This window comes from Coturnix japonica, chromosome 1, assembly GCF_001577835.2.
Source record: "Coturnix japonica isolate 7356 chromosome 1, Coturnix japonica 2.1, whole genome shotgun sequence".
Taxonomy (NCBI): domain Eukaryota; kingdom Metazoa; phylum Chordata; class Aves; order Galliformes; family Phasianidae; genus Coturnix; species Coturnix japonica.
In genome coordinates this window covers 26,776,432-26,795,101 of record NC_029516.1, presented here as the reverse complement: position 1 = coordinate 26,795,101, position 18,670 = coordinate 26,776,432, and the positions used below count along the sequence as shown (strand labels likewise).

At 39.1% G+C, this 18,670-nt stretch overlaps 1 protein-coding gene across 3 annotated transcripts in view; it reads right to left on the bottom strand.

Moving 5' to 3' along the window:
* Nucleotides 1-18,670, bottom strand: part of PPHLN1 (periphilin 1) — an 89,139-nt gene that overhangs the window by 48,256 nt on the left and 22,213 nt on the right. For all 3 annotated transcript variants that reach the window (XM_015854625.1, XM_015854634.1, XM_015854643.1), the window contains exons 2-5: nt 11,487-11,534; nt 10,054-10,145; nt 7,011-7,190; nt 6,581-6,642 (exon numbers count right to left, since the gene is read on the bottom strand). In XM_015854625.1, the coding sequence (XP_015710111.1) occupies nt 6,581-6,642; nt 7,011-7,190; nt 10,054-10,145; nt 11,487 (335 nt within the window). In that variant the 5' untranslated portion in view covers nt 11,488-11,534. The remainder of the gene's footprint in view (nt 1-6,580; nt 6,643-7,010; nt 7,191-10,053; nt 10,146-11,486; nt 11,535-18,670) is intronic.

Below are 18,670 nucleotides of genomic sequence, written 5' to 3'. Positions count from 1 at the left end.
TCAAGGCCAGGTTGGATGGGGGCCTGGGCAACCTGATCTAGTAAATGTGGATGTCTGGTGGCCCTACTAGGCAAAGGGGTTGGAACTTCATGATCCTTGAGGTCCCTTCCAACCCGGGTCATTCTGTGATTCTGTGTGAGGTTGTATAATTTACAAGCTAGGCAGGGAAAAAATCAGTTAGTGGGAAGTTCTGCTAATTTGACAGTTCCCATATACAAGAAACTGAAATGTTTTGATAAGGAAAAAATGAAGCTTCCATGACATTTCTCCAGAATGAAGTAGAACAGCCAGATCTCTCTACTACTAGCACCTGCCAAAGGAGTCCCCCATCATCTAGAAGGAAAACCACAGCTCAGCCTCCTGGGGGAGGTTTCAGCATTGTGGATCAATAGATGGAATACTGTCATTGACCTTGGAAGCTCATCAGGAGAAATGATCACAAGAAAAAAAAAACAAAAACTAAAGAATCAATACGGAATATATTAAGACACTAAAGTCTGAACACTCAATCCTCACCACCAGATCAGAGATGGAAACTGCACAGGTAACTAAATGAGAGTTTTTCAGGATCCCCGAAGAGCAACAAAATTACCAGTACATAAGTTTTTAAAGAGAACACCTTTTTCACAGCTATAGTGAAAAGTTCTACAAGGAAATAAATGAAGTCAGGTCTTCAACAAAGACCACAATCAACAGTTGTACAAATAAAATATTTAAAAATTAGAAGCAATCACTCAACAACTTCTACTAGGCAAAATCAAAAGCTACATTCACCTTGAAGAATAATCCCATAATTAGTTGAAACATGTAGAAACATCCAGTTACAACATAAGGATGTTTTTACCTCCTCTTCATATTTTTGCACTGTACAGTGGGAACACAAACATTCTACAGTTGAAACTCTGTTCACTAAATGGGCTTGACTGAATTGAAATCTTCCTACTTTAATTGCATTGCTCTGCAATACTGCACAGTCCTAAATAGTTCTTAAACATACCCAGAAAAGGGAAGTTTTAAAATGCTTAGCTCTTAAAATCCATTTAAAAGAAAAACATGTGGTCCAAAGGGAACCAAAAGCATTCATGATGCATTCGAAAGCATACAGTTTTGGCCAAATAACAAAAATCAAATCATAAAATCCATTTGTAAACAAATCAGTGAGAAGGTGGTGGAATAGAAAACCTGTCAAAGAAAATAATGAATTGATAAGACTACTGCATAAGATACAAAATATGCATGACATGACATATTAAGTGTAAACTAGAATCTACTTTTTATTTACCTATCACCTATTATCTTCTTCCAAACAATGTGAGTCCTCACCACCCCCTTCCCACCCCCTCCCCCCCCAAAAAAAATAAAAAGGAAATCTTAAGCCAAGGTAAACTAATTCAGCAGCAGACTAACACAATGAATCTTCTGAATTAAAGTTTTCAGCAAACAAGTCCTTGCCTGGAGTTTAAAGGTACAACCAATCTATTACAATGACCTATTATAAGGAAACTGTAACTTTGTGTATGAATGAGTGTAAGTCACTCCAGTAGTTTACCTGAATGTCTAAGAGGTTCAATGTTCTGGCAGATATTATTATTTTTTTTAAAGGCGTGTGCTAATGAATATGATTAGAACTCTACTTATCAACCTCCGTCAAAAACAAGACCATTTTCTTTGGGTGACTGCCATATTTATTTCCCTCCACACACTGCTTTTTAATAAAGAATGAGGTTCTTGTACCGTGTCCCTGAAGACCTGTCAAATATTGCAACAGAACAGCAAACTTATGTACATTTTTAGCACCATCTCATAAATCCCTTTGGCTAAATTTCTACAAGCAAGACAAAGATCGGTTTGCTTCACAAGAAAGCCTAAATCCAAAGCTCAAAGACCTCCCACAACATAGTGTGTTGTTTTAAATGAGTACAAAATATTTAAAGAGGCAATGCTGTTTCAATGCATCCACTGAATACTTTACTTACAGGGGGGAAAAACCTACAAGCTCCCCCCTGTAACTGAAAGCTGATGGCACAGCGATAAAGATAAGTGCCTTAGGCTACAACACTTATGGAAAAAAAACAAAAAAAAACTCTCTCACAGAATCCTCAAAAGTAAATCCTGTTTATTAAGAGAAGAGCCGATGGCTCTCAGTTTCTATCTGGAGTTCCTCCAGTCAAGAGTTTTGGTGTAAAACAAACATTCCTGCCAACAAATAATGTTTGCTGTATAGTACAATCTTTAGATCCCTTCTCTAGAACACCCTATCACCACACAACGCACTGCAAGGAGTGAATCACCAAATGGAACAGCAGCTCAAGCAGAGATCGGAAAGCCGCAATTGGTGGACTTCTGTCTCCCACTTTGCTACCAAGCTTCTCCATGATCCTCCATAAACACAAACTTACTGCAAAGGTTTGTGTCTCTAAAAAGCTAGGTATATAATGCTTTACTAGTCTACAGAGAGAACACATATATGTATATTTAATTTAGTATTTCTATTTATTATAAAGTGCTTCTTGGGCACTCCACAGATCACATTTTACACCCAAAATGCATTCGTATTAAGGACTGGAGTATGACTCCTTCCTGATTTCACAAAGAATATGGAAAAATAAAACATTAAAATACCACCAAGGAAAACACAGAGTTCAAGCTGTAACTCAGCTTCGTCAGCAAAGGAAAACACATTTATATCAAAAACTACCAAGGAGATATTCAAAATCTCGTGTGGCAAGTCCATTCCCAGGAGTGTATATAACATGAAACACCACTACTACTGATAAAGAAAGGTTTGTCTACAAATATGGCAATGCTTACAGAAACAAAATGTGGACCTCAGATAATTCTAAGTATTAAATTCAATGTCTGTATAGCTGGGATTTAAAAGTGCATTATTTTGAAATTTCTCTTTGAAGATGAGTCTTACCCATCTTAAGTTGCCAAGTTTCACATATTTGAATCTAAGTGCAGCTGAAAAAAAGAATGAAGTAATGCTCTGAACACTCAAAAGGATTAAAATTTGGTATGATTGAAGTCAACAGCAGCTAACAATCTTCTAAAGCATTTCAGACAGAACAGTTTGTCTCACTTCATAATAACAAACTTATACGTAATATCCAATCCTGTGAGGCCCATACAGAAGTACCGGAACGCTGGAGTTCTTCAATACATGCTTTTCCAAAAATGTGACGTGCATGAAAATAATTCCTCTGAGTATTCTGAATAAATGAGTTTGATATATCATTTAAGACAAGTAATAACACAGTCCCAGAAGAGTGATCAACATCAATAAAAGACAACATACGAAGAAGTCAGGTTATTTGATCTCTATTCCCCTCATAATTTTTAAGTTTCACAATTCTCATAGCAGCAGTGATCAAGACATTAAAACTACCATCACGTATACAGATAATTTTCAGCTCAGCTCACTAAGCCATTCTGCTTTGATGTAAAATTCATTATACATGCCAACTAGAATTGAACCAAGAGGCGCATAACTTCAAACCAAATTGCGACTGTAAGACTGCACAACTTACAACAGTTTCTGAAAGAATCCCTCAGTGACCAGCCCTGGAGAAAGAGGGCTAAGAACTCATTCTGAAGTCTATGCCCAGCAAATCTTCTGAGTTATTTTACTTTTATTCATAAAATAAGATGTCAAAAAGAAACCACGTCAGGATGAGAGCTATTCACTGAACGTGGCATAAAACAGGGATAACAACTCTCAGGAACCGAAAAGGCCAGAAATATCTGCAGTGCTGTGTTCAATAGCAAACCACAGGGAAATCAGACATTCTCAGAGAGAATTGCTGCTGGTTAGCTGGCACAATGCTCAATCCATTCCTGAGCAATTGCAATGCAAGCTCGAGGAGAAAACAGTAACAATAAAGATCTAGCACGATCTCCTCAACACAGAAAACTACTCCCTAAAATTCTGCACCATTTAAGGATTTTTGATTTTCCAAATAAGCAGCTTCTTTTACTTGGAAAAAATTATTAAGTAAAGCTTTTCATCAGTCCAAAAAAAAAAAAAAAAAAAAGAATAAGATAGTGGGGGAAAATAAATGAAAAGAAAATGAAAAGAACTACAGACCAAAAAATACTTTTTACCAGTTTAACTGCCAAAATAAAATCAAAGTAGGAAAGTGTGAATGACTAACATTTAGGAGCAAATACTAAACATAACACTGACAACTTCTTAGAGCAGATTTTCAGCTGCTAAATGAGTTTTTTAAAATACTCAAAAAAAACCCCTCTGGTTATTTATGTCAACAAAAGAGCTATTCTTTCTAGAATTTACAGTAACTGTACTGACTGTGAAAACCCGTTGATTTTACAAGTCTCCCAGTATCTTTAGTTTTACAAATCTCACTTTGTACTATGTTCTAGCTACGTCTCATGCATTTATTAGAAAAAAAAAAAAAAAGGTATTTCTGCTGAAATTAATCTTACATCTCCTTTTACTCCTTCTAAAAACAAACAAACTCACACCATCACTTATCCGTACTCCACAAAAACTTATGCCAAGTATCTTTCATCAGATCCAGAGAGAACATTTTCATGCAAGATCATTTCTGAATATTAGGTTTTATAATGCAAATAACTTTGAAACATAAAATAATAAGCACTTTCAGCGCAGGAGACAATGTGCACAAAGTTTGATTTTCTCTAATGAGAACTATTATGCAGCTCAATAATGAGCAATATGCAAAAAACTGCATTTATTACCATGTAATGCTATGTCACACTAGAAGCAATTAGCAGTTTGATCACAGACTTTGACATTCAAGATTACTTACTATTCCTGTGCTTTCTGTACAAAGAGACTTCTGACATAAGGCATATTTATATAACAAATCAGTAGGGTTTCATTCAATTGCAAGTAAATGACAATAATCTCAGCTGAACCAAATATATCTATCAAGTTCCTTCACAGTTCAGTTGTGCAACAGTCAGATATTCTGAAATATATAATGAGACAGGAATTCCACTACCTCATCACTGAAGCCCATTGCAAAATGAGCTGACATTTTGTCCTCACTTCTTAAATGGAAGAAATCTGGAAGAATTTAAGACAATCATTTTGACCACTGGGTGCCACTCTTGTTCTCTGTGAAAACAAAACTGCCCGGCCTTAACTCTTTTTTCACTTTTTTCCCCTTGTGTATGTGTATTTTGTTTGTGTTCTAAAGTGAAAGGCAAAAATTCTAGAGCAATTTACACAGACCACTTCTTTTTAAAACACTTCAAGTTGTTTCTAGCCACAATAATGTAATTTTGTTTGAAGTCTATTGTACATAGATCCTTACAGACTATGAAGGGGTTGTTTTTATTTATTTTAATTGCTCACAGGGCTTGTTTTGTTTGTTTGGGGGGGAGGAGGGTGTGTCTTTATGAAAGGAATAGTTACGTAGTGCATAGCCCTGTAACACTTACTGTCATTGCTATTAAGAAGACACTATTCTGTGTATTTATTGTTTTTTGAAAGATCCCTTATCCAACTGCATTGCAAACATACGCATGTTACACCCCTACTGCTTAATACCATTCCTGCATTTCATAGATATGAACCTGAGGTACAGAACCATCACTCCAGCTGAGAAAACAAGATCAGAACAAGGAAAGGATGAACTGAATACCACCCACTATCCACCCAAGTGAGTTTTAAAATGCATCAGGTATTTTTCCACTGTTTGCCAAATACCCAAAGTACTGGGTACAAACATTAGACAGACCAAAGAATTCCCTTTAGTCATATAAACGCGTGACTGATTGCACAGAAGCACTAAGTTACTTACAGTCATAGCCTACCTTCTTAAAGATGTTATCATCACACTTCTTATTACTGAAGAAATATTAAAATGTAGACTTTCATGCCATTTACTTATTTAATTTGGATCTCAATATATCTTGAAAACACTTCATTTGGTACTTGAACAGATGTCCTTTCCCACACTGGAATCAATTCACTGCTCTGCTCTACAAACCATGTTGATAACACATTAAATGTTCTAAATAGTCACAACAGACATTATGACAGTTTTCATATTACCACATGAACAAAAAAATGTAATACTAAGAAACAGTAAGGTTAATTAAGGACATTTCTAAAACGTAAGCTGTCAAACTGCAGATTGACAAATGTATACAAGAGGAACTGTTCTCTGCTTCAGCATTTAAGCATATATATGAGTCTTCTAGATTCAAAGACAGACTGGGATCTGAGTAAATCTACAGCTCAGAACACATTTTTGTGAGATTATCTCCATAAGACAGAGATTATACAAGCATTTCGGTACCTTCCACTACGTTAAACAGAATCACAGCATGTGCACAACAGTTAACTACTCTTCCAAGCAAATATGCCTAAACAATTTCAGGAAGAGGAACCTGAGCAATACCCTTGAAGTTAAGCAACATTTAATATCTTGAAAATAAAGCTCCCCATCAGTTTCATAGTTTCAAATTCCACCTGAATAAACCTTAATCCTTCTGCTGAAATAGAAGCTGCTTTGTGAAGGAGGTTGGAACAGACAGCCTCCAAACTTTCCTAGCCAGAGCATTACTGTGAAGTTTTATACAATACCTGTATTCACTTTGCCGATTCATAGGATGATCATCTCTTGGCCATCTGCATCCTGACTCATCCTGCAAAACATAGACAAATGTTTGAAGAGCATCTCAGCATCAGCTGTGAAATACGTTACCAAATGATACTTACTTACTGCACAACCAAAGTACTTAGTGAGTTAAAACGACAGTATTCATCATTCACAAAAAGACTTCCTCTCAGTTAAGAGGAGTTGGATGGAGCGGATTATTTTCTTCCTCCACCAGCGCTAAAAGAAGTAACTTTGCAAAAAAAAAAAAGTTGTATTTTGTGTGGTATTTCAGTTTATGAGAAGAACAGTAGTAATGTAAACAGAGTAAACACTCTTTCTGAAAAAATATTTTAATTATTCTGCATTCAAACATGAATTCAGAGACAAACATCATAATCATGAGAGCAGATTCACCTTATGTACACCTCGATGTGGTGGGCCACTTCTTCGCTCGTGGGCAAAACTGCGACCCTCCTCATAGTCTCTGTACTCAGCGTGGCCGTAATCATCATAGCGACCATAACTGCCTTCTCCAGGTCTATCAAGAAATGGTGGTTTCTTGGGCATGATGTTCACTACTCTATGGTAGTCATCCTAAACCACAAAACAAACAAAAGCATACTTCCTAAAGCATATGGAAATCTACAGTGAATATACAAGTAAAAACATGTTGTTTCTAAATAGTGGATTATAAAGTTCTCAACACAGCTCATCCTGAAACTTAAAAGCAGTCAACTAAATTTTCTAAGCATTTACTATCCATATTTCTCCAACTTCTACACCTTAGTTACATCTGTTATGCCTGTAGAACAGAAAGCCTATTTGAAAACAATTAATTTCCTTAACAGCAATAACATTTTCTACACTATGGAGATCATCGTGAAGATTGCTCTTGTTTCATGATCTGATTAGGTAAGTATCCTCTCACTATAACGCAGTATGTGACCCAATGATTCAAGTGATGGACAGTTTTTACCACACTCAGTTTGTTCTCAAACAGGTTTTGCTAGAAATCAATGCACTACATTTTCAAGTAAAGTATTATACACCATTTACCTGTTAAATAGATTCTTTGCTTATTAAGCCTAAATATCACAATTACAAAAAGATTCAAATTCAATTTTCTAGAACCAAGTATTATGTAAACCCACTGCAGATAAAAAGCAAAATGGAAGCATGAATTGAAGACTTCATCTTTTAAGTCTTTTTCCCAAGGCCTTAACAACATGTTATAATTGCAGAGACTTAATGCATGGGTGCAATTCAGAGGGAGGGGAAAGAGACCCAAACTGCCATTTTTTCCTAACAGCAGAAGTCCCAAGATAATGAATGCACCAATAGGTTTTGAAGAAAAATACATTCAGTTCACAAATTACTAAATAGGATAATGAAAAAAAAAAAAAAAAAAAAAAAAACCAACAAAAAACCAATATCGTTCTGATTTCAGAGACCAAGCAATAGAGTCACTAGAGGGCAATCCAAAACCAGCTTACCACCATACTGATGCAAATTATTACACGCTATACACACATTACAATTACAGGTTTGGATTAGGACAATTTCTCCTTCTCTCAAATAAGTGAGACGTCTTTCCTTATCAGTGGCACACCCCAGTTCCAATATCTAACCCATGAGCAAATACTGAGATATGGCTGAGGAATAATAACATAATTCTGCTTTGCTTGCCTAGCAAAAATTAGGTCAGACCTCCACATGCAAACATAGATGCAATGGCATAGGCTTGCACGGACAGAAACTGCTGCCCAGGGAGGTGGTGGAGTCTCCTTCTCTGGAGATACTCAAGACCCGCCTGGACGCCTACCTGTGTGACGTGGTGTAGGGAACGTGCTTTGGCAGGGGGGTTGGACTCAATGATCTCTAGAGGTCCCTTCCAGCCCCTACAATTCTGTGATTCTGTGTGATTCTGCTAGTTCTCTTGAACCAGCAGGTTTGTATGAGAAGGAGCTTTTTCTCTATCTTACAACAAGAAAATGATTGAGATCTTACTTTGACTAACACGCTATGGGGCAGCTCTTGGTCTCTGCTCATAAAGGCCAACTCTTCAAGCCCCCCTCTACGAAAACATCACTACATAAGTAAGAGAACACATCTTATCTTTGTACTTAAAGTAAAATTCCATAGTATATACTATGGAATAATTAATCATAATTTGGTCCCTGAATAGTTTGAAAGATTAGAAAAATTCAGGAATAGTTAGCAATTAGCTATGCATTAGTCAAGTCAAATATGAATTAATAAGAAGGAAGAAAGCTTACAAAGTGTGAAGACGCATTCTGGCTTTTGTATTTCACTGCTCATACATACAATGGAGATGCAACTGACTAACCAGCATAAGCAAACAAAACATGACTTCCAGCTTGCTGAAAAACTACATACATTGTTGTGTAGTCTATTAAAAGCATTAAAATCATCACAGAGCAGCAAACCCCTAGTGCACTAATTGATCAAAAAGACTATGTAAATACAGCAGAATGCTCCTAGAAAACAAGCTGAAAACATGACAGAGAACCCAGAAAGTATGTTAGTATGTATCATAATAGAAAACTGCACTGGTGACAAGAACAATACTGAAAATAGTCTTTTTACCACCTCTGAAGTGGTTTGAAACATATGATCATAAAGGAAGGTTCCTGGGGAAAAAACAATACAGAGGAACCTCTGATTGTCCACAGATTATTAAAAACAAAACAAAAAACATGTTTAATTACACCGAAAAATCCCATCAGCCGGCCAGCTGTCTTAATTCTGTTCCTCCCAGCTCCTTGGGCCCTTCACACAAGGGACCTCAAGGATCATGAATCTCCAGCCCTTCACTCACAGGCAGGGCCACCAATCTCCACATTAAATACTAGACCAGGCTTCACTGTGAATGGCCTTGACTTAACAGGCACCTATATAGATCAGAGCATTATCAACTAGAACTAAAGCGCTGCATCATACCTGACACTCTGCAGAAAACAATACTGTCCCAGCTGAAACTAAGACAAAGAGGAAGATGTAAAGCAGGCGTGTCCATGCAGCCCTGGACAGTTAATAACGCAGCCCCACAGGATCATAAACTTTTCACATTACTGACTGATTTTTAGCAATATGTTCCAATAATCAATTGCAAACTGCATAGGGAACAATAGAATACTGGGAAGGGCACAATGCACTGCTACCTCCATCTCTTGTGCACACCACACACTCACTCAAATTGAAACCCATTAAGAAAACCTTAAACATTAACTATTACATTATATATTTTACATAAAGCCCAAGACAGTTCCTCTTCACTAAGCATGGACCAGGCAAGCCAAAAGGTTAGATAACCATGATGTAAAGGTTTAACAGGAACTTCAGAACTGAAAAAAAATCCCACTGCTGTGGTACAGGCCACACAGTATGTGGGTGTGGTATAGTGATATAACACTGAAGAAACAAAGAACAGACATACATCAGGATGAATCCTTGGAGGAAGGCGTTCTCTGGGAAGTCTTTCATAGTCATATCGTCCTTCAGACCACATTTCATCTCTCCGATATGCCACTGACGACAATAAAAAAACAGAGTCAAAACCAGACTTGTTATGAATAGGTGAGAGGATACTAGGCATAAAAATAAAGGTTCTTTGGCTTCTCCGAAGGTAATATGTCATGTATAAGCTCTGTACACTGCTTTTGTTTTAAATGAGGTCCTTATAAATCTGTCAAGTTACATAAACTAATTAATGAGTAAGAAATGTAAGGCAAAAGAAAACTGCTAGAAATCAAAATTCTGATAACACTGTTGTTCAAAACTTCTTCAGTACCAACAACCAACATAAACTTCCAGTTAGTGTTGACAGACACAGCCTAAAATAGTCAGGAATTTGTAGCCATGAAAAAAACATTTGCATTATCCATCACAAAAAAATAAGCTGGAGCAGTGATAGTTTACACACGGCCAGAAAATGGTTTTAAATTAAACTGAGATCTATGGTAAACTCATACTAAAGTTAATACAGAGTTCTGACATGCGCTATTAAAAAAATAACTGACACTATGTGTAAGAACTGGAAATTAGAGCAGTATATCAGAATAAATCCAGGATTTATAGATATTATAAACAGTCCTAGTGACATTTGTACATACTCTACTATCCATTGTAGAAATAAACACACACAAAATCCTTACAGCAATTTTCTTATTGCTGTTTTTTAAAGAAACTTTTTTTTTTAAATGAATTTAACTCATCTTCATTAGATTGAAGAATTCATGCTTTCTTATATAAAATTTTTATTTCACCAGCTTGGCCTTCTGGAAACAGGATAAGGCACACCACGTTAATCAGTTAACACAAAGCTCTGTTCTGAATACATAAATTGAATGCATTCTTCACATGAAGATTTTTTGTTTCAAATTGTGAACCAGCAGATGATGGAGATTCTTCTTTCAAAAAAATAGTGACTTCCAAAGTCAAAATTAATCAATTAATAAAAGGTGAAAATAAACCAACACCATAAGTGATTCTAGTGTCCTAGACAACACAAATTCAAGGAGCTGAAATCTTTCTGAAGATCACAATGGAAAAACAGTGTAAAACACACATGGCCAAAAATCATTATGAAATTGCTAGAATTACATTTCTCAAAGTTTCCTTTTGCAGTGGGTTCCAGCTATTAAGAATAATAATCCACAGGAAGAAGAAATAGCGGGGACATATTCAGGAGAGATTAACATTAGCTATTTTTCTTTTCTGGAAGTAGATAATTGGAGATAGATTTATGAGGCTATATAATAATGACGATTATCCAAGTTGTCAAGAATCAACAAGATAAGGGTTTTATCAGCTTTATTCAGAGGTAGCACCAAATCAGCCATATACTCTTATGAAAAACAACATACTCACTTTTCTGATAGTCTTAGAGACTTTGCCTCTGAAGACCCATTTAATTACCTTGAAAATAAAAGAAAAAGGCAACTGAAATTAGTGAAAAAAGCATATAAATTCAAAAATTCATTTCTTTTGTACATAAACCAGACGTTTAAAATCTTAATCCCTTTGCTGCCCATCCCTCTTAATCTGTCTGGATTCGTACAAGGTAATTCGCGACACTCAGTTCAGAAAGAATATGAATGTCAGTTGAATTCAGAATACAGAAAACCTTTATATGAGAAAAATAAAGGTATAATATTTTCTGAAACAAAAAGAAATAATACTAACACCCAGACCTTGTTTTCCAATTAAGACCATTTTCCAGGTAGCAGTCACCTACATTCACGTACAGGTCCATTACACGTTATGAGACAGCACAGCCCAGAAGAACACTTCCATTTCTATCACTGTTTTAGACAAATACTTGCAAGAATTATTAGTATTTGGACTCTGCAAAAATGGAAAAGAAGGTAGAACATACAAGACAAACACCAACAGACTGAAGGAAAAAAATTAGACAATTTTGTCAGCCAAGAAGAAAGAAAGGAAAGGCAAAGGGGGATGGAAAAAGCGAGAAGATTTTGCAATGAGAAAGAAAATGGTGACAATCAGACAATTTTCAAGTACGCTGTCTAAAACACTGGCAAGAAAAAAAGGGAAAAAAAAACTTTTATACATAGGACTAAATGGACAGTTTTTAGCTGCAACCAATGCAAGTGAGGATACTTCTCAAATGAATATATAGATATCGATATATAGAGACATATATTTAAAGGGTGAAAAACACATTTCTCTGCATTTTGAACACATCTCATCTGTTTCTATAGTAAAACTTTATTAAGCACTGTGACTTAATCAGAACACAGCTTTAATAATATTGATAAAGTGCCAAAACATTTAACAGTAATTTGAGAGGATTCCATTAACAAGGTTTCAGGGTACCAAACCTCAAGCTTTCTGTGCTGCATTACCTGTTCTCTCAGGACAGTCCTGTTTCAAAACAAAGATTAAAAATAAGTACCTACTTTTGTTTCATACCTTACCTTCACTGTCACTGACACTATCTTCTATTAGCATATACACCAAAGATAGCTGATATTTCTTCACTATCGTGATATGTAATGACCCACAATGTTAATTTAAAACGCTTTTTCCTTGTTTTTGGTCAAAGGTGATTGTTTTTGCTAAAGCAAGTTCTTTATTTTCTCAAATGCTGCTACTTCAGCATGCACAGAAGCCATTGTATGGATTCAGCACAAGCTGCTCTGTGGCGGCCTGCTGCCAAGGCTGGCCTGGCTCCACTTATCACAGGGCTGCATCTTGGTATGCACTGCTACAGCAGAGCTAATACTAAAAGGTTTTCTTCATCATGAAGATTACATGGATCACTTAAACATCTGACTCCTACACAAGTGAGTTTTCTTCATCAATCAACAGTTAATTTTTCTTTTCTTACTAAGGAACATTAACAAGCTAAAAAAAAAAAAAAAGAAAGCTGATGTTTGTGAGAACACTTCATTACTCTGCAGTATTTTGCACACCGTTTTTGCCTGTTTACATTTGCTTGAGACATCAATTTTAATCACTGCTAGAAATATCAACCTCACCAGGGTTTTTAATACTTCATTGTATGCTATCACAGAATCTGCTACTCCAAAAACATGCAGCTTTCTAGCCCAGATGGCTATGTCTTGCCATATGTGAACAGAGCAAGACCGTGTTCTAAATCCAGAGGCAAGGCAGTTGTACTGTTCTTGCTGCTACTGGAACATATCTGGCTTTGTACTGTTACTATGACAAACCCTGCAGGTGACAAACATGGGCTTGTTTTGTCCCTCCTGTGTTTTGGAAAGTTCTCAAACAACAACAACAACCAACATCATCCTGTATAAGTAAGACATAAGAAAGATGCTGAAGACTCTGATCTTCCCATTTCCTAACAGCCAGCTATTGTTTCTTTGAGGACAGACACACTGAAAATGCAACCTTTTCCTTGCAGCAGTGAGAATCAGAGAGTGGTTTGGGTTGGAAGGAACCTTTAAGATCACCTAGTTCCAACCTCCCTGCTATAGACAGGGACACCTCCCATTATACCAGGTTGATCAAAGCACCATCCGGCCTGGCCTTGAATGCTTCCATGGAGGGGGCATCCACAGCCTTACAGGACAACTTATTCCAACATCTCACCACCCTCACAGTAAAGAATTTCTTCCTAATATCTAATCTAAACCTACCCTCTTCCAGTTTAATGCCATTTCCCCTCCTCCTGCCACTACCTGCCCTTATACAAAGTCCCTCCCCAGCTTTCCTGTAGCTCCCCTTCGGGTACTGGAAGGCCACTATAGGGTCCCTCCAGAGCCTTCTCCACTCTGAAGAGCCCCAACTCCCTCAGCCTGTCCTCACAGGGGAGGTGCTCCAACCCTCTGATCATCTTCATGGCCCTCCTCTGGATCTGCTCCAACAATCCATGAATGCAGATTTGGTAATTCTTCAAATACATCCTGGCACTCCTAGCTAGGCAGGAAGCAAAACTGATAAACTGGAGTTTGGGGCAGGCTGAGAACCCCAGGAATGTGAAGAAAATCCAACCCTTCCTAATAGGAATAGAAACATAATGAGAGAAAAAACTATCTGAAAAGCTGAAGGCCCATCTTCGGCCAAGTATTTGCAAGAGAATTTTTGAAATGAGTCCAATTATCAGACTCAATTCTTTCTGGGGTGCCATGTCGCCATAGGACTTGTTTCTCAAGACCCAATATGGTGTTACATGCAGTAGAATGGGATACTGCGTATGTTCCAAGCCACTTAGTGGTTACCTCCACCATGGTGAGCACATAACACCATTGTGAGATTGTGGCAAGGTGATATAATCAACCTGCCACACCTCCCCATATTTATACTTTTGCCATTGCCCTTCCCCCCCAAAGAGGTTTCATCCTCTTGGCTTGTTTAATTATGGCACATGTGTCACAGTCATGAATAACCTGTGCAATAACGTCCATAGTTAAGTCTACCCCTCAGTCTCTAGCCCATTTGTATGTTGCATCTCCTCCTTGACAGCCCAAAGTCTCATGGGCCCACTGAACTAGAAATAATTCATTCTTCTGTTGCCAGTCCAAGTTTATTTGAGCCACCCCAATTCTGGCAGCTTGGTCTACATGATGGTTGTTTTGTTGTTGCTCAGTAGCCTGACTCTTGGGCACATGAGCATCTACATGGCACACCTTTACAACCATATTCTTTATTCAGGCAGCAATGTCTTTCCACAGTTCAGCAGCCCAAATAGGTTTACCCTTTCTTTGCCAGTTATTTTGTTCCCACTGCTGTAACCACCCCCATAAGGCATTTGCCACCATCCACGAGTCAGTATAAAGTACTGGCCACCTTTCCCGTTCTGCAACATCTAAGGCCAGCTGGACAGCCTTTACCTCTGAGAACTTACTTGATTCTCCTTTATCCTCAGTAGCTTCTACAAACTTCCATGTGGGGCTCCACACAGCAGCTTTCCATCTGCAATGCTTCCCCACAGCATGACATGATCCATCCGTGAACAGGGTATATTTCTTCTCATCTTCTAGTAGTTCATTGTATGGTGGGGCCTCTTTAGCAAGCGATACTTCTTCTGCTGGTGATGTTCCAAACTTTTTGCCTTCAAGCCAGTCCATGATCACCTCTAGGATCCCTGGACAACTGAGGTTCCCCATCTGAGCTCGTTGAATAATCAGCACAATCCACTTACTCCAAGCAACATCAGTAGCATGATGGGTGGAGGGAACTTTTCCTTTGAACATCCAGATCAGCACTGGCAGACAAGATGCCAGAAGGAGCTGCATTTCAATATCACTACTTCAGAAGCAGCCGGAACCCCCTTATATGTGGCTAAGATCTCCTTCTCAGTTGGAGTGCAGCACATTTCGGACTCCTAGTACGTTCAACTCCAGAATCCCAGGAGTCAGCCTCAGGTCTCTCCTGAGGCTCTTTGCCACAAACTCCAAGTGGGACCTTTCTCTCCAGCAGCAGTGTAGAGGATGTTCTTTGCATCCTGTCCCATCCATACTGGCCCCAGGGCCACAGCATGGGCTATCTCCTATTTAACTTACTCAAGAGCCTGCTGCTGCTCAGGACCCTCCATAAAATCACTCTTCTTCCATGTCACCTGATGAAGAAGGCTTACAATGAGGCTGTAGTATGGAACATGCATTCTTCAAAAGCCCACTATCCCAGAAAAGACTGTGTCTCTTTTATATTAGCAGGCAGAGACACGGCAGTGATTTACTTGATCACATTTATTGGGATGTGATAACATCCATCTTGCCACTTTATACCTAGGAATTGAATCTCTTGGGCAGGTCCTTTCACTTGGCTTCATTTAATAGCAAAACCAGCACGCAGAAGGATCTGGATTATTTGCTCTCCTTTCTCAAAAACTTCCCTTGCTGTGTTGCCCCACACAGTAATGTCATTAAAGTACTGTAAGAGCTCAGGAGCACCACTCTGTTCCAGTGCAGACTGGATCAATCAATTGCAAATGGTTGGAATGTGCTTCCACCCCTGGGGCAAATGATTCCAGATATACTGAATGCCCCTCCTGGTGAAAGCAATCTGTGGCCTACATTCCAAGGCCAAAGGAATGGAAAAGAAGGCACTGGCAATGCCAGTGGTGACATATCATTTGGCTGCTTTTGACTCCAGTTCACATTGGAGTTCTAACATGTCTGGCACAGCAGCACTCATCAGGGATGTGACCTCATTCACGCCACGGTAGCCTCCATTCTCCACTAGCTTTACGCACTGGCCATATGGGGCTGTTAAAAGGTGAGTGAGTTTTGCTTATCACTCCCTGACTCTCTAGTTGACAAATCAACTCATGAATGGGGAGCAAGGAATCCCCGTTGGTGCAGTACTGCCATCTGTGCACAGTCATTGTAGCAATTGGTTCCTGCTGTTCTTTTACTTGTAGCAACCCCACAACAGACAGATATTCTGACAGGCCAGGCAAAACAGACAGCTGCTTAACACCTTCTGTGTCTACAGCAGCTATTCCAAAGGCCCATCAGAACCCTTTGGGATCCCTGAAATATCCCCTTCTGAGGTAATCAATACCAAGTATACAGGGAGCCCCTGGACCAGTCACAATAGGATGTTTCTGCCAGTCTTTACCAGTGAGGCTTATTTTGGTCTCCAACACAGTCAGCTCCTGGGAACCCCCAGTCACCCCACGAATACAAAGTGATTTTGTCCCTTGGAGACTTGAGTTTGTTTATAAGGGGTCTTCTTTCCCCACTGACATACACTGCTGCAAATGTATCGGCATACCTTTCTGGTGCAGCACTTGTGAAAATACACCACATAGTTGGTGTACACCTGACTCTCTCAGGATCATGCTACTAGTCTGGCTCATTAGGAATGAAACTGGGGTTATTTAACATTTCCACTACAGCGTATTCCCTCAGATAATGGATGCCTTTTTTTTTAATATCAGTCCATTTTTTTTTCCTCAGGCATCAGATTGTCTTTGAAGGGGTATCTTTCTTTTATGGCTAACAGCATCCGCTTCCAGAGGGTGAAGGCCTCATTCTGGCATGTACTAATACCTCTGTCAATGGCTGAGTCCCTAGCAATGCCACCCAGTTGGCAAGCTTCTCTACTATTTAGCCACACACTGTTGGCCCTACTGTCCCAACATCCAAGTAACCAGGTGACAACAGGCTCACTTGGGCGGCATGAAAAGTCTTTTCTCTGACCTTGAACTTCATTCATTTTCAGAGATCAATCAGTAATGATAATGATGTCTTGCTCACCTCTTACTCTTTCAGGACTTCTTGTTACCCTCCTGGGAGTTGGTGACCATAATCTTATTGAGGGCCCCTCCCCTGGACTCAGGGGCGCTTCCCCTGGATCTTGGAGCCACTCCTCTGGACCTCTTTCCTCCTCTTCTCTTACAGTGACTGTTTCCTCTACTTTCCCCTCTTTCTTCTGTTCTGAGTCAAGATTCATTTCATTTTCCGTCCTCTTACAGGGGCAACTGTAAGAGACATAGATTCTGGTGCCTCCTGTGGTTGGTCAGTTCCAATGCTCTCACTCCAGCTCGGCTTGGAGTCTGTCTTGTTCAGTTATGAGGATATTTAGTTCAGATTCAAGCATGGCTTGATGAGACTGAATTCTATTTAGTTCAGTTTGGAGACTGAATTTGTCATGCTGGAAGGCATCTTGCTCAGTTCGGAGTATGTCCTGTTCAGACTTGAGGATGTCCCTCTCGGACCAGCAGGCATCCAATTGAGACTGAAGACTTGAGTTTGGATTGTAGGGAGTCTTTCTTGGTCTGGAGGACATCTCTCTCAGATCGGAGGAAGCCCCACTCAGATTCGAGAACATCTTTCTCAACTAGGAGACCCGCTCACTCAGCCTGGAGGTACTCCCTCTCAGCTCAGAGTCCCCCCTGGAAATTCACCGTTTCGGCTTGGAGACTCTGCCTCTCAATTTCATAGTTTCATAGTTTCATAGTTTCGTGCGGGTTGGAAGGGACCTTAGAGATCATCGAGTCCAGCTCCTGGGATTCGAGCCTCTGTGTAGCAGAGCGGCACTTCTACCACTTGCGCCACAGGGGTGATTCGAACTCCGGGCCCCAGTGTTGCAAGGCGGCGTCTTTAACCACTGCGCCACCGGGGCACACAATTTCAGAAACTCTCTCCCTTTTTTGGGATAGTATTGAATAAGGCCCGTAGCATTAGCCAGGCCCCAAATCATTTGTGTCTCCTTAGATCTGCCTGAGCCGCAACATGCCTGTTTCAAATATCTGTTTAAGCTCTTTCAGGTGTTCAGGAGTAAAGTTCCATGACACTGAGGATGTCCATCTCTCTAAACTCTCTCCCAAGCCTCTCCACACTCCTTGACACTCAGTATTCTCTGTTTTTGGGGAAGGCTTCTTCAAAATACGACAAATACTGAGTGAAATGATGGGTAGTGCATTCAAGGAAATTAACAACACGATCAAATGAGTGTTCAAGAAAAGAATAAAGGATTCAAAGGAGCGACTGGGAACCTGTTTAAAAATCACAAGTTCTGTAAAATTAGCAGCTCCCTCTGCAAACAGCTGTAAAAGAGAAAATGGATTCTTTTTTTTCCCCTTTACAGAAGTAAGACAGCAGTGCCAAGAG